We start from the raw sequence: 16016 nt of genomic DNA, 5'->3' as shown, positions 1-16016 counted from the left end.
AGTCAGAGTTGGTCACCATTATGGTACTAGGAACCAGACGTCCGATGCTCTTGATGCCTCTAAGCGCTACAAAGTTATTACACAAAACGGTTATAAATACGTTGCTTGATACCGGAGACATTGTGATAGTTTTGTTATAAAGTTTTGGCCTAAAAGGTATTTTTAGTATAAAGTTTTACTTCAGGATCACGTCTGTATTTCCTGTCAAAACCGCATTTCATCTGAGATCAATGCACGAGCTAATATGCATTTGTAGTTACTAGCCTGTAGCTACAGCTAACGCCGGTGTTGTATCCGATTCAGTTCCCCCTCAAATTCACATTCCCTTTAACAAATCAGATCCATGGACGCATTCACTGAACAGATAACAGTGCCAAGCCACACTGGAACTACAGAAAGCGAAGGTTTGTATGGCGGCTGTATTCATCCAATCTGTGACGAACAGTACAAAAAGTATTTATCAGTATGATTATTTACGGTGTACTCGAATTGAAAATAATATTTATCATGGAATTTTAATTATGCTGTGTTATCTTGGGTGAGTTTATATTGGGTGAGAACACGCGGCCACTCAATCTTTTTTTGATCTTAGTTCTGGTGCTGCTTGGCATTGTTTTCTGTTCAGTGAATGCGCCGCGCCCAAGGACCTGAGTTACCAAAGGGAACATATAAAACATTATAAGACTCATGTGAATTCAATGGTCATTCTGAATAGCAGATAAAATGGTGATTTTGTGGTGTTGACATATGGACATCTGGTTCCTAGTACTATAATGGTGAACAATTTTGACTCTGAAAATTTCTCAAGGAAAAGGGCAAAACTCACATTAAACCACTCTGCATGATTTTGTTTACATCTAAAAGGTGATTTAAAAAAAAATGAGTAAGTAATTTCGCAAAATCGGTGGAGTTCCCCTTTAAGCTGGCGGATCTGACATGAGTATCATGAGTAAAGTGAACCCAAAGGACCTTACTGGCACACATACATGCACACTTCAGTACTCTGTGTTGTACACTGACAGATAATTGGTACGTGTGACATGCAGTTCCCATGGGAACTGATTGACGGGTCTTTTGACCTTTGACCCCTGGCTTTTGCTCTGTCTGACCATCAGAGTCACGTCCTCGTCATCCAAGATCCGCACCAGATCTCCTTCAGGGTCACGGTAGTTTAGTGCGATGTCCTCTATCTGAAAGACCTCTCTGAGAGAGCGAGAGAGAGAGAGAGAGAGAGAGAGAGAGAGAGAGAGAGAGAGAGAGAAGCAAGAGTGATTATTTATTATTATACATAATTAACACATCAAAAATATGTCTGTTATGACATTTTCAATGATATCAAAACACTTAATGAAGATACATGCATAAATGGTTCTATTAAGACGCCACTACTCTACAAATTCATAGGTTCCTAATCAACATGTAGGAAGCTTTAAATGAAGCTTCCCGAATGATTCCATAATAACGGAGAAAGCTGTAGAACATTAATATCCAAATGCCTTGTATTTGAAAAGTTGTGATCAAATCATTGGGTAGAAAATGTGTAAAAGTAATTACTATAAATATAAAATACCTTTTGGTGTCGAGCTTGTTAGTATTTTAGTCTACACTGTATAGGGTATTACTGAATAAAAAACTATATTATAAGTGACTGCAAATGTTTGAATGGGGTATATGATGTAAATATAGAATCAACAGTCATCTGTTTGAACACCCCTGGTCAAGTGACATGTCCTCTACATTAACTTAAATATACCATTTTCTTACAAACTTTAGTCCATGATTTCTGTTTATTTACTGAGTTTAACATATTAGAGAAACAAACCATTTAAAAAGGTACCATTACTTTTGCACAGGCCACATTTTATGTTTTACTTGTTTTTAAAGTGTTAAATTCAGCAAATAAACATCAATTGTGCATTAAATGTAGAGGATATGTACCTTACTCTCCCTTACAGCAAAAAATAAATAAATAAAAAAAAGGTGCAAAGTATAAGTTTAGAGGTTAGTGTTTGGGTCAGACACCCATCAATTGAAAGTACCCTGTAAATGATGATTTTGTATATGTTAGCTTATTACTATCGCTATCAATACACAGTTTACACATTTCATAGTAAGTCCTTAAATATAAAACAATAGAGTCGTCAAAGCTTCTTCTGTGCACCACCACACTACAGTGGGATATCAAGTGCACACCAAAACCTGGTGCCACGTGGTGCTGCATCGGGACTGCCTGGCTCCATATGTGGAGGATGGCCCTAGTCCTCAGGGGCTCTAGAAAACTGAATTGGTGTTTTAAATAGTTTTTACTGTGAGACTGCAGTTTGAACTAATTCAGCAGAATGGTCCATATAGCAGTATCTAATAAAGACAAAACTTCTACTTCATAAGCAGGCTTTTTATCTGCTTATAAAGTAGAAGCTGCTAATGAAGCTGCTAGCAACCGGTTCAACGATTCAGTAGCGCACCATAACCTCAGTCTGCGCTTCACTGAAGTTTTCAGTGTTATGCGTTATGAGTCTATAAAAAATCTGTTTTGTCAATCGATGCAGAATCTTTCAAGAATCGCATTCAAAAATAAATTTTCCCACCTCTAATTATTATTTACCGTTGACTTTATTCACATCACAAGATAAAGACTGGTCAATACAAACTTTGACACCACTAAAGAGAATGTTGCAATGTATTTTGCATTCTTTTCACATTTTCATTACAAATCAGCATCAGCAATTTGAGTAAAAAGTAGAATCTCTGAATTTTTAACATTCAGTTCTAAAGTCATTAATATTTGGTACAGCATGTCCCCATTTTGCTTTTATGACAGCGTGCATTTAAGCTGGCACTGACTCATTCAGCAGAACCTTAAATGCATGTTCTTCATGTTATTTGTCATAACTTTAACACTTCTTCAAATCACAGACTTTCAGTATGGTTCCATGCTCACTGTAAGTTCCTCAGTGAAAGAGACATTCTGGTAAATTCCACATTACTACAGTAACAATACTAAGAACAGCTTCTAAGTGCTGAAATTCTTTTGAAGGCAAAAAGATGTTTTTTTTTTTTTTTCCATATTCAGCCCAGTGTTCTTGGAAGTTGTACTCAACTGTCAAACAGAAGCTTGATTTCCAAGAAGTGTGTGCGCTTGTGTGTTTGTCTATGTATGTGTGTGTGTTTTCTACTGAAGTACATATGCAGCTTAGCCTCAGGGACTCAAAACTTCCTCTTTACATGGCCTATCTGCTTGACCTTTTTCATCGTTAGTCATCTCTCTCCTGATCCAATTCACAAAGCAAACATCGGCCTGAATGCTAACAAGAAACGTCCCCATTACGCTCCTCTCCGCTCGGCACCACGGGGAGAAAATAATAAGGATGATGACGAAAGCCGGAGAGATAAATGAGCAGATGACAAATAGCTATAACAGAGTAATGAACAACTGCAAACCAAATGAAGGTGGTGAAATGGAAAAATAAATTAGAGAGAGAGCGAGTAATGAGCGTTTGTAGAGAGGTGTGAAAAGTGCAGAACTTTCAGACTCAACCTGCACGTGCCGGAACGAACAGTCGGCAGTTTTCATTTACAGCGGAGTCCGTGAGTGAGGGTCTTACCTCATGCGTGCAAGGAGATCAGTGTACGACGGCTGGATAGTGAAGTCCTCTTCAACACACAGATCCCTGCAAAACACACACACAAGCTTCATACTGCTGATCATATCTAATGATTTACCTCCTACTAAGGGTGGGCGATATGGCAAAAATGATGATATCACAATACTTGAAGACATTTCACGATACACAATAAGTAGCACAATATTTGGTCTGTCAAAAACTACAGGTACAATGATTTTTCTCGAACGTTTTACATACTGTTACAGTAAATCCAGTTCTAAAGGACTATTTACACTCTGTGATTAATCATACCGTTGTTTAGTGTTCTTGAAGTAGTGACAATATCCACAATAAGCTCAGTGAAGCACATTGTGACATAATTTATCACGATAACAAGCAAATAATAAAATATGATGTTGCCCAGCCCTACCACCTTCCACAGTAGAAAACCTTGTATCTCCATTTTTGTCGTTTTTCAGTTTTTGACATCATTTGAAAATGCCTGTTGGCCTTTACATTGTGTGTAAGTTTCATGAGGACTGGACCAAAAGAAATGGTCCAAAATGACTTAGAAAACATTCTGGCTCCATTGACTTACATTCAAGCAAAGTAGGTTTTTTCCTTCTCCTGTAAAGTTACCATTTTGGAGATACGAGGTTTTCTTCCAACGGCAGCGATATGCAGATGCATGTGGTATCTTCAAATGTGCTCTTTTGTCAAGAGACAGTTGTGCCTGCTATTTGCCAAAAAACTGGACAGTCAGACCTCAGAGGCTGGCCTTAGACAGGAGGTCACAACCTGACAAGCAAGGAACTCAAACAAGCTAGTCATTCTGAGATTCTGGACTGACAAATACTATCGATATATTGATATTCATCTAGATTTGACAAGTGCTCTTGGTAATTTCTTTATGTTTCGCTGTAACAGTAAAACAAGTAAGAGCTTTTAATAATATCGTGATTTTAAAAATGATGCTAAATAAATAAATAAATAGTGACCCATTTTTCCTATGACTTACCAATGTAAAAAAATCAAGTTCCTCTACAATATACCACATGAATGACTTTGTTTACATCTCAACTTTTATATTATGCAGACATTTTGGGAGGTGTTTAAAAAAAAACAAAAAACAGTACAATTCCTCTTGGACCCCTTAAAATCCCAGGCTTATTAGAATGTTTTCACATATAGTTATTTTTAAATGAACCGAACTGAGTTCTGTTAAAGTCAACCTGAAAGGGAACCAGCTGCAAATGACCTCAGTTCTCTTTGTGTTCATAAAGTAAATGAACTATAAAGAGAACTCAGTTTTCTTTCTGGTCCTCTGAGATCTCAGACCACAACTCCCCTTTTACACCACTCACGGTGTGCGCAGTGCTCGCAAAGTGGGCAGTGTTATGTGATAACACAATAAAATGACGAGGGCTCTCACACCTTATTGCTTTAACATGTCAGGACTGCTGTCTTATTGCAGGTCACAGACACTCCATTAATGATCCTGGGTGGTCTGTTTTTACCTGCTGAAGTGCCGCAGACTGTGGCTGTGTGTACGATAAGCCTCGAGGTCTTAACAATGCACAAATCAATCGACCCACAGAACGAACTACGCAACGAACCAAACTGAGACCACCTTGAGAGATGGTCTCAGTTTGCTTAGTTTTTGGGGCCGTTTAGAGGGTCTGAGTTCATTTGGCATGTTCACATATGCACAGAAAACTCACAATCAGTCCACTTCAGACACTGAAACGGGCCAAGCATGAAAACGCCCTAACATACCAAGGCTTATTATTCAGTAACTACAGGGGCTTTAATGCAAACTGGCTGAGATATTTTTAAGCGATGTAAGTGTGTAATAAAATTTTGGGCCCCAGCTATTTAAGGGGTTAAAACCCTGACAAACCATATTATTCGGCCCCCAAAACACAACCAGTGGATTTTCATCTCCCTAACATTAAAGCACTGGCTCTGCGAAACTTCAAATTTACACAGTTGACACCTACCTTACCTCAAATATCTTCAGCCAAGACATGATTAGTGTCTGGAGTTTGCTTATTTAGTTTTGCACTGAATCTACAAGGCTACTGTAGCTAGCAAATGATAATGGAAGCTTATACTCCAATTAATATACAAAAATCAAAGTACAAACTGTACGACTAAATCTTCTAGAGGTCTGCTACCCCAAATGGGCCTGGATAAAATATTAGCTTTTGGGCCAGGTTTGGGCCGGGTTTTCACATACAATATCTAGGGTTCGTTTTCTTATGAGTGAGTTTTAATGTACGGTGATGCACTGGTGACCTGTCCAGAGTGACCTGTCCAGGGTGTTTCCTGCCTTCTGCTCAACGACTGCTGGGATAGGCTCCAGCATCCCCCACGGCCCAGGAGAATAAAAGGCTTGGATAATGTATGTGTGTGTGTGTGTGTAGGTTTTAATGTAGTTGTTTTTTTAATTTGTACAAATATGCCCATGTAAATTTTATGTCCTTTTCAAGGTATGGTGTCTTGTTGAGGTGAGGGGGCTTGCGTGCATCAGAGCAGCAGAGAGCTATGCCGCCTGGAATTTGAACTCCTTTCAAGGTCTCCCATGGCAGAAAGGTCTTAGCAGAGGTGCCAGACTAAACCTACCCCCTTTATTGGGCAGAAGCGATATAGGACGACGTCATCGGCGTGTGATCACAAAGGTGACAGCGGCAAAGACATCAACTCAACTGTACAGAAGAAGGCAACGGTAAACCTCTTCCATACTTTACCAAGAATACCACATGGGTGCCAGAAGATGGGACTCTCAGGTCAGAAGGCACTCAACTTGTTACTGAGAAAGAGCTGAGGATTCCTTTGAGTACAATCAGTGTGTATAATGTGGCTAGATCAAAGCATTCAGGTCGTCTAGTTGCTGAAGTTGACAAGCAAGAAAAAAATTCAAAGCTGCAAAAACAAAATCACAGTTTGAATTTGGAATGTATAAAGTATGAAACATGGCAAGGTGGAAGTAGTGAAAATGAAAATGGATCATCTGCACATTAACATTCTAGGGATCAGGGAGCTAAAATGAACCAGATTAGGACACTTTGGCCCAATCCCATTTCACCCCTTGCCCCTACCACTTAGCCCTACCCCTCCGTTTTGTGCATAGGCGTAGGGTGTCCCGATTTCTGTTGAGATAGAGGGGTGGGGTGAAGTGTTAGGGCTTCATGGCCCTCCAAATGGAGGTTTTTCAGAAACGCTGTGTTATGAGAAAAAAGAAAAAACCAGCATGATGGCTGCACAAGTGACCAAAGAAACCCACACGTGTGAATATTTTCTCTGTTAAAAATTATGATAACCAAAATATCATCTTAGTTTAATGTTGTTTCAATGTATTATGTTTTTTTTCTTCATAACATGCATAAATAAATCGCTAGTAATATGCTGATGTCTCAGTAGCTAGCTAGCTAAATTTCCTGTTCCACGTTAAAAGGTGCAGCAGTTACATTTTGGTGCCTCACCATTCGAACAAGAAGCTGAACAGCTGACTGCAGCTTCATATCACCGAAAAATTAGCAAAGTCCAGCAGTGAGGTTGCTAAACCTTACCCTCCTCTGCTGTCACTGCAGACTGGCAGGGTCACCTACAGATCACCACTAGTTCCTTTTAATTTGAGGGTCCCATTTTATAGGGGAAGATTTCAACCACTACCCCTGTAACTCAGTTCCAAGGGGTTAGGGTGACCCTCGAAAATAAGGGGTAGGGGTAAAAATAAGAAATGGGATTGGGCCTTTCAATCAGGGGAACACACCATCCACTACTCTTTTAAAAAAGGCAGTTCTTCAAGGTTCCTTTAGTAAAGAAAATGGTTCCATGAACATTAAACCATAAACACGCAAAGAACCCTTTTCATGATTAAAAGGTTCTTTGCATCATGTAAGTGTTCTTCAGATTGATGGAGAACGTGCTGAAGAACCATTTCGAAAAGGGCTCTACATAGCACCCCGAAGGGTTCTTCTATTGTTACGATGTCAAGCATGTTACAAAAATTTCTATTCCATGTCTGAACAGGTAAATAAACACATTCCACCAATTTAGATTTTAGATTTAAATTCCACCCATTTATATTTTAGAGGGGCTCACTGATTGGTGATGTGGGAGCTCTTGCTGACAGAAAGAGGGGGAAAAAAATCAGAGCCATGAAAAACCCCAGAAAAACTATGCATGACAGCGGCTCAGCGACGGCTAAGAGCTACACTCACCACAGTACACGTCTGAGTTCAGCTTCCACTCTAACACTAGTCACTCTGCACTCTCTAAACAGGTGTTATTTTAGCATCAGTTAGCTGGTACCAAGCCTGTGCTCTGGTAGATTTAGCCTGCTAACTCAGCTAATGTTAGCTTAGCCACTAGACACTACAGTTCCAAACCGCACAGAATAGGTTTGATTTCTGTCACTTCAACACCGGTGACTCCACTTTTACTCTCTCAGATATTAGATTTTATCATCCACACTCCTTTCAGCAGAGCAGCAGGTAGTCAGAATCAAACCTGCACTGTGGCGTGTGGCACTGTTTGGGTCTAAGCTTACATTAAGGTGGAAGATCAGGCTACAGATCTAAACACCACAGAACAGGTTTAATTTGCTCTTCTGTCTCTTCAGAACCAGCTGCTCGACTTCACTACCTCGGGTTTTCATGATCTAAACTTGCGTCAGTGCTTTGGTTAGCCAGAATCAAACATGTTCTGTGGTGATACATCTGTTAGCATGCTAGCTAAGCTAATGCTAACCAGCTCCTCTATCCTAGTTAGCAGCACTGTTTAACATTTACCAATTGTCAGATCGATGCTTTGACATTTATTGAATGGTGGCTTGAAAATCGTGTCCTGTGTTCACTTATTTGGTGACCGTGTAAACTTTTGATCATTTTTAAATTTAAGATAGCACACTTTTACATCACTTACCACACGTTTGCCTCAATTCATGGTGAGCTGTTAAATAATCTTGTGCTTATGGATTTCTGACACTGAATGATGTAATGCTGACTTTAATATGGACCAAATAAAAACAGTAGTAGCCATCTTGACTTTTGTCTATACAATGTAAGCAAATCTATTTGAGATTCCATATCAGCTTGATGCAGTTTAAGGCAAGTGAATGATGATTTAGGTACACGGTTTGTATGAGGCTTTAGTGGTCATAAGCTTCTGTTATTTGATAACTACATTAGCTCTGGTGAACAAATTCAAAAAGCAAACGTTTTGGCTGATCACAGTTTTTCACCAAACTATCATGCTCCAAATACACGAGTAATTTGTGTTAATAACATCAATGTCAATCCTTTCCGTGTCCGGGCCGGGTGAGGTTTCCTGTGTTGAGCTAAATCACGCCGCAGGCTCCACTCCTGGTGGTACCGTTCTGTCAATTCCTTTAAGTTATAGCTTTGCAACCATACTCCCCCCCGGAACCGAAAGGCTCATGATTTCCCGCATGACGCCCAGCGGGTCATGGAAATAACGCCGCCAGATCATGGGCCGGCATAGTTTATGGTCGAAACTACGATGGTATCTGATCGTCTTCGAACCTCCGACTTTTGTTCTTGATTAAAGAAAACATTCTTGGCAAATGCTTTCACTTTCGTCCGTCTTGCTCCCAGCCGTCCCTCTTAATCATGGCCCTGATTAGGGAAACCCAACAAAAACAGTACGGGAGTCCTATTCCATTACAGCTAGCTCAGGTATTCAGGCATGAGGGTGGCCCCCTTTAAACACTCTATTTTTTTCCCAAGTAAAGGCTCCGGACCCCGACCAAGGGCAACCGGGGGGCGCCGGTAGGCAGGGTCTGGGACAGGCTATCCTCGTGGTGGACAGCAATATATTGTCTGTGAGATCAACAAGATTACAGTATAAAAATGCATCTCTGACCTGGTGTCAATACCCTCTGGCTCCAGCAGGTAGCAGCGCAGGCAGCTGTAGGAGCCCTGAGCCCCGCCTTTTTTCTTTGAAGCTCCGCCTTCCTCGTCTGAGTCACTTTCAGGAAGAGGTTTGATGATCTTCACAAATGATTCTGGAAATATGCCTATCCTATCTTTAACAGTGCCCTGAGAGAGAGAGAGAGAGAGAGAGAGAGAGAGAGAGAGAGAGAGAGAGAGAAACAGAGAGAGAGACAAACAGAGAGAGAGACTTGACTTTTGATGGTCCTTTATTGAACCAGCATTTTTTTTAAAACAGTCATCCGTCACAAAGTGTCATCTTAGGCTATATTGAAATAAATTAATTGATTAAATAAAAACAAGACAAACACTTTATAAATAGATAAAAACAGGAAAACAAATAAAACTCAGTCTGGCTCATCTGAGCTCAGGAGCGAAGCAGAGCTCACCCTCGCACACTGAGCACACGGCCCCACCACAGCACCACATCGCCTCAAAGGCCTCCACATCACACATGCTTTTATAATAATTAAAATCAATTAAAATCCTTGATCTGACCAGCCTAGAGAGAATCCTTATGGCCTCACAGTCAATACCATGCGCCACCTTGTTCTTACGACTGATATATATCGCCATTTTCGCCTGCCCAAGAATGAAGTTGATCAGTTGGCATTTGGATTTCTCTCTTCTGACGTATTTAAAACCAAGGATAAAAGTCTGGAGTGTAAAAGTCACATTAAGAGACCTAAAAACAGTCTTTAAAACTTCAAACAAAGAGCAAAGCCTAAAACAGTCCATAAAAGCATGAAACACAGTTTCTCTCTGAGGACAAAAAGGACACTGTGGTAAAATCTCAGGATTCAAAACAGAAATAAAAGCGTTGACTGAGACAATACCATGTAAAATCCTCCACTGCAGGTCAGCTACTTTTTTAGTCAATGGTGGTTTATACAGTGCTCTCCACTCCGGCTTCACATCATCACTCAGATTAAGAACATCACGCCATGGTGTGTCGGTTCTACTGTGCAGTCTTTTCTTATTCAGTACCTTCACACAGGCTCTGTACAGCAGCTTACCAGACACTGTCCCCAAGTTCATTCTAGACTCCCCCTCACACTCCAGAAGGGGGCCTTCACAGTCCTGTAGGTCCGGCGTGATAGTGATGTCCGGGAATGGGTCATGCTCTGTAGGACTGACCACCCCTGCACTGTAGTCCCTCACCTGCTCACGTTCCTCAGGAGAGAGAGCTGTCCTCCAGCCCTCGAGCAGCTGAGCCACAACTCGCAGAGATCTCATCCCCAGCCTCGCAGCCACGTCCTCCACCCGAGTGAGATCTGGTCCGGCGACGTCCACCAGCCGGCGGAGGGTTGTGACTCCCGATGACAACAAGACTCTAGTCAGTGCAGGGGTGATCGTGCCCTCCAAGTCCAGTCGTGTGCTGTTGAAAAGAGGCTCCTCCAACAGCCAGTGCAAAGCGGAGCCAGCCTGTTTATTCACATTAAAAAAGTCCCAGATTTTAAAAAGTCCTCGATAAAAAACAGGCAACCCAGCAATGTCCAGTGTTTTTGTGCTCATTAAAAACAATGCTCTGTCCAACCCCAGACCACCTACTGTGCGTAATATTGTGCATGATACCGCCCTCCAAACCAGCTCACTGGGACCAGCAAGAAGTCTCTGGATGAACTGGAGTCGGAAGGCAGCGGCCCTGCTAGCCAAGTGGACGAGTCCTTGCCCCCCTTCCTCTTTTGGCAGATGTAGAACTCCCTGCGGAATCCAGTGCAGTCGATCCCAGAAGAAGTCCACTAGCACGGCTTGCAGGTTTGCCAGCAGATTCGGTGGGGGGTCCACGCAGGCCAGTTTATGCCAGAGCGATGATGCAGCGAGGTTGTTGATAACAAGCACCCTTCCCCGATAGGACATCTGGGGGACTAACCATTTCCACTTACTGAGGCGTCCTTTAATCTTTTCAACCATGCCATCCCAGTTCTGTGCACTACAGATACTGTCCCCCAGATACACCCCCAGATATTTAAAACCACCCCTTCTCCACATCAACCCATCTGGAAGCGCGGGTTCCCCACCATCCCAATCACCAACTAAAACTGCTTCACTCTTGGTCCAGTTTACTTTTGCAGACGATAAAACCCTAAAATCATTTAAAATTCTATCTAAAACATCCACATCAGTCTGGGTACTTGCTATCACAACAAGGTCGTCTGCATATGCTGAGACACACAGTGGAGTAGAACAGCCAGGTATAAACAAACCGGAGATGCAGTCTCTCAGTTTGCACAACAGAGGTTCGATAGCTAGAGAGTACAGCATGCCAGACAGAGCACAGCCCTGCCTAATACCTCTGTGCACTTTAAAAGGAGCACATAAACCACCATTAACTTTGAGTACACTCTCAATGTCACTGTACAAAACCTTGATCATGGCTATAAAACCCGGGTTGAAACCAAAGTTCTCCAGAACTTTCCACAGATAGCCATGTTCAACCCGGTCAAATGCCTTTTCCTGATCCAAAAAAATAAGACCAGTCTTTAAGCCCAATAGTCTGGAGACTTCCAAAACATCACGAATTAGATATACATTGTCAAAAATTGACCTTCCAGGCACACAGTACGTCTGGTCAAGGTGAACCACCTGCTCCATCACCTTCCCCAGTCTCGAGGCTAACGTTTTTGAGAGCAGCTTGCAGTCAGTGCACAATAGAGAGACAGGGCGCCAGTTCTTCAGTTCAGCTAGGTCCCCCTTCTTGGGTAGCAGGGTTAGAACGGCCCTCCGACAGCTCAGCGGAAGCTTCCCTTCCCTTATGCTGTTCTGGAGGACATCCAGCACATCCTGCCCCAACACTGACCAAAACGCTTTGTAAAATTCAACAGGGAGACCATCAATACCTGGCGCCCGACCATTCTCCATGCCTTGAAGAGCCTCATACAGCTCCCCCAGAGAGATATCAGCATCCAGCACTGCAGCAGACTCTCGCGTGAGCTGGCTGAGGTCACAGAAGAATCCCTCCTCCACCTCTCGTGCCTCTGCCCACTCGCTCTCGTACAGCTTTGAGAAAAAGCTGATTGTCTGCTGCCGAATTTCAGAAGGCTCAGATAAGAGATCCCCTGATTCTGTACGGACAGCATGCATAAACCTTTTCTGTCCATTTCTGCGCTCGAGACCGAAGAAGAACTTTGAAGGAGCATCCATTTCCGACACGCGCTGGAAACGTGAGCGGACCAGCGCCCCCTGTGCTGTTATGCCTAAAAGGTCAGCCAATGCAGTCTTTTTTGTTTTCAGAGCTTCAATATGCCCCCGATTTCCTGTGGCCTCTGCTAAACCCTGGAGCGCCACTATTTCAGTCTCCAGAGCTTTGAGAGATCTGGCTATGTCCCTTGTGACATTGAGAGTGTACTGCTGACAGAATACTTTAATTTGTATTTTAGCTATGTCCCACCACTGCAGCAGAGAGCTAAAAGATGTTTTCATTGAGCTAAAAACATCCCAAAAAAAGTAAAAGACTCTCTAAAATTGGCATCCTCTAAAAGTGCAGTGTTAAAATGCCAGTATGCACTCTGCGGCTTAACGTTACGTTTCCTTATTGTGCACTGGACCATACAATGATCTGAAAAACCAACTGGGGAGATAAGACAGCGTGTAAAAGCAGAAAGTTGATACCTAAAACCATAAAATCGATCCAGCCTTGCCAATGAGAGTGTATTATCTCTTGAATGTGCCCAGGTATACTGTCTCTGCCCTCCATGGAAGTTCCTCCAGACATCACACAAGTCATGGGCCTCCAGCATCTCACACAATCTCTTACGGGACGCAGCATGCGGTTCCATGTGGTTCCTGTCCATGCTGTCTGCTGTACAGTTAAAATCCCCACCCAGTATTAAAAACTCATCAGAACCACAACCTGCAATTACGGTGTCCAGAGTGTCCAAAAAGGACATCCTGTCCATCCCCCCAGTTGGGGCATAAACACAAATAAAAACAAAAACTGTGTTCTCAAAACACGCTGTCACTTTTAAAAGTCTGCCATTTAAAATTTCATCCACTGAATAAGAACAAGGAGTAAAACTCTGTGATAAAAGAACAGCCACCCCACCACTGGAAGAAGAGTTATGACTTAAAAAGGCAAGCCCCTCCCACTCTTTAGCCCAGTCTGCCACGTTACTGACATCACTATGCGTTTCCTGTACAAATATTACATCAAGTCTCTTCTGCTTCACCAACTCATATAGCTTTGCTCTTTTTCCACAGTCTCTCGCCCCATTAATGTTCAGACTCGCCACTCTGACATCACCCATTAAAAAATAAAATAGATAAAAAACACTAAAAACAGAGGCCATTCTGAACCAGGGAGGGCAGGAAGTGTCAGATCTCATCCTCAGTGCTCACTTTATTAAGTCTGGTCAGGATCTTCTTCAGCCTGTAGACTTCTAAAGCGGTGAAGGACCCTTCCCTCCTAAAATGCCTGACGTCATGGATAAACTGTGAACTATTTGGGAAATGCTCCTCAACACGGACGCCCTTTTGGCCTTTAGTGACCCGCAAGAACTTTCTTATATCGTCAACTTTATAGAGCACAGCCATGTTCTCTTCCTGCGAGCACACCGACCAGCCCGAGTCAGACAGAGAGCCTTCGCTCTCAGACTCCACTTCATTCACCGCACTGCTGTCTGTTTTGGCCTGTTTAGTGCCCTTCCCTCGGTTCCGCTTCTTTCTTTTATTAGGAACTTTAAAAACAGTCTCCACTTCCATTTCCACCTCCACTGCTGTACCAGCTAGACTGCTCTCAGTACCGCTGTCCCTTACCTGGTTATCTTGCTCCCCCGGGTCAGGAATCCCCCGCTCCTGCTCCTCACCACCAGGCTCGTCCACAGCGGGCTCCTCCGCGGTTAGCGCCGCCGGGAAAGGCTCGTCCGCGGCCGGCGCAACCCCAGCAGACATTTCCGAGGCCGGCACGGCCGCAGCCGGCTCTTCCCCCGCAGGCGCCGCAGCCGCCGGGTCCCGCGCAGCCGGCCGAGCAGCAGCCGCAGGGGGGACGGCCACCGCGGGCTCAGCCGCGGCAGGCCCCGGCCGCTCCGCGCTCCCGGCATCATTAGCGTTAGCGCTGAGCTTTTCAGGGCAGGCTCGGACGAGATGTCCGGTCAGGCCGCACCTGAAGCACTTCATGTTGGTGTCAGACGACACAAACACCGTGTACTCAAACCCCTCGACTCTGAACTTCAGCACCAGGTCCAGCTCGTCCTCACCGTCTCTCAGCACCATGAAAACCAACCTCCTGAACGACACCAGGTGCTTCACCAGGGGCGATTTACAGCCGAGGGGGATCTTTTTAATGGGGGAGACAAGTTTTCCAAACCGGGACAGCTCCTGAGCGATCAGCTCGTCAGAGATAAACGGGGGGACGTTGGACAGAATAATCTTTTTGGACGGAGTACTGAGGGGCAGAACAGACACGAACTGATCACTAATTACGAGTCCACTCTGCACCAGTTCATTAGCTTTGTCCACAGTGGACAGGAACATCACCACAGCGCTGTTCATGCGCGAAGCAGACACAACATTATTGTACCCAACGACGCTCCCCGCCGCCAAACAGCACTCCTCCACACTCGCGCGGCACTCCACCTTTACACCATGCCGGCGAGACAGGCTCTCATACAGCCTGGGGCTTTGGGACGCCATGCTCCCAGCAAAACGCCGGTAACTGACGCCCCGCACACACCCCACCACACCTCACTCACACACACACACTCACACACAAACTCACTCAAACAAACTACAGATACAGACTGACAACGACGTAACAACAGAGAAAAAAGTTTGGCAAAACGCCAACCACTCGCACTCACGCTCACCGCGCTCCGCTCACTCTACCGCTCACACCCGCGCATGCGCAGAGAGAGAGAGAGAGAGAGAGAGAGAGAGAGAGAGAGACATACAGAACGTGTATGCTGTTTGTAGTATAAAACAGTAAATATTCAGGATATGTTGACTAAATGTACTTTGCCACTGACATCTACTGGTCACATACAGTTACTGCACGCTTTCTCTCTTAACATTCTTTTTCTTCCTTTGGTGTCTTCTGCCTTGTTCTAAGCCTCTCTTCTCTCTCTATGGTACTCTAGACTCTCTGTCCTTCAATCACTCTCTTCTGCTCTCTCTGCGGAGGCCATGCCTGATGAGTCAGCACATTCGAGTCTCAAAGAGACGCTTGGACACAGCTGGACTATAGTAACACCTATCTGAGAATAGAATACACACCGAATTAATATAACACATGTATAACACTATGCTGTCTAAATCTGGCTTCTGTTCAAAAGTCAATAATGCTTCCATTTCACTATTACACACTCCTGAATTTCACCACGTCTTAAATGGCAGATTTCGATGGATTAGGGGAGATTTTAGGAGACACTAGGAGGTTTTGAGGAGGAATTAGGAAGGATTTGGGGGAAATATTAGACATGATTTAGAAAGTTATTAGCAGTGGTTTTGGGGATGGATT

The 16016-nt window shown here is 43.5% G+C and overlaps 1 protein-coding gene across 1 annotated transcript in view; it reads right to left on the bottom strand.

Annotated features, from left to right (window-relative positions):
- Positions 1 to 670: 670 nt before the first annotated feature.
- Positions 671 to 16016, bottom strand: part of ncf4 (neutrophil cytosolic factor 4) — a 57820-nt gene continuing 42474 nt past the window's right edge. The window contains exons 8-10 of the mRNA XM_036565129.1: positions 9495 to 9670; positions 3606 to 3671; positions 671 to 1203 (exon numbers count right to left, since the gene is read on the bottom strand). Of these exons, the coding sequence (XP_036421022.1) occupies positions 996 to 1203; positions 3606 to 3671; positions 9495 to 9670 (450 nt within the window). The 3' untranslated portion in view covers positions 671 to 995. The remainder of the gene's footprint in view (positions 1204 to 3605; positions 3672 to 9494; positions 9671 to 16016) is intronic.

Source organism: Colossoma macropomum, unplaced genomic scaffold (assembly GCF_904425465.1).
Source record: "Colossoma macropomum unplaced genomic scaffold, Colossoma_macropomum, whole genome shotgun sequence".
Taxonomy (NCBI): domain Eukaryota; kingdom Metazoa; phylum Chordata; class Actinopteri; order Characiformes; family Serrasalmidae; genus Colossoma; species Colossoma macropomum.
Note: the sequence above shows the minus strand (reverse complement) of the source record. Positions and strands in the feature narration are given on the sequence as shown.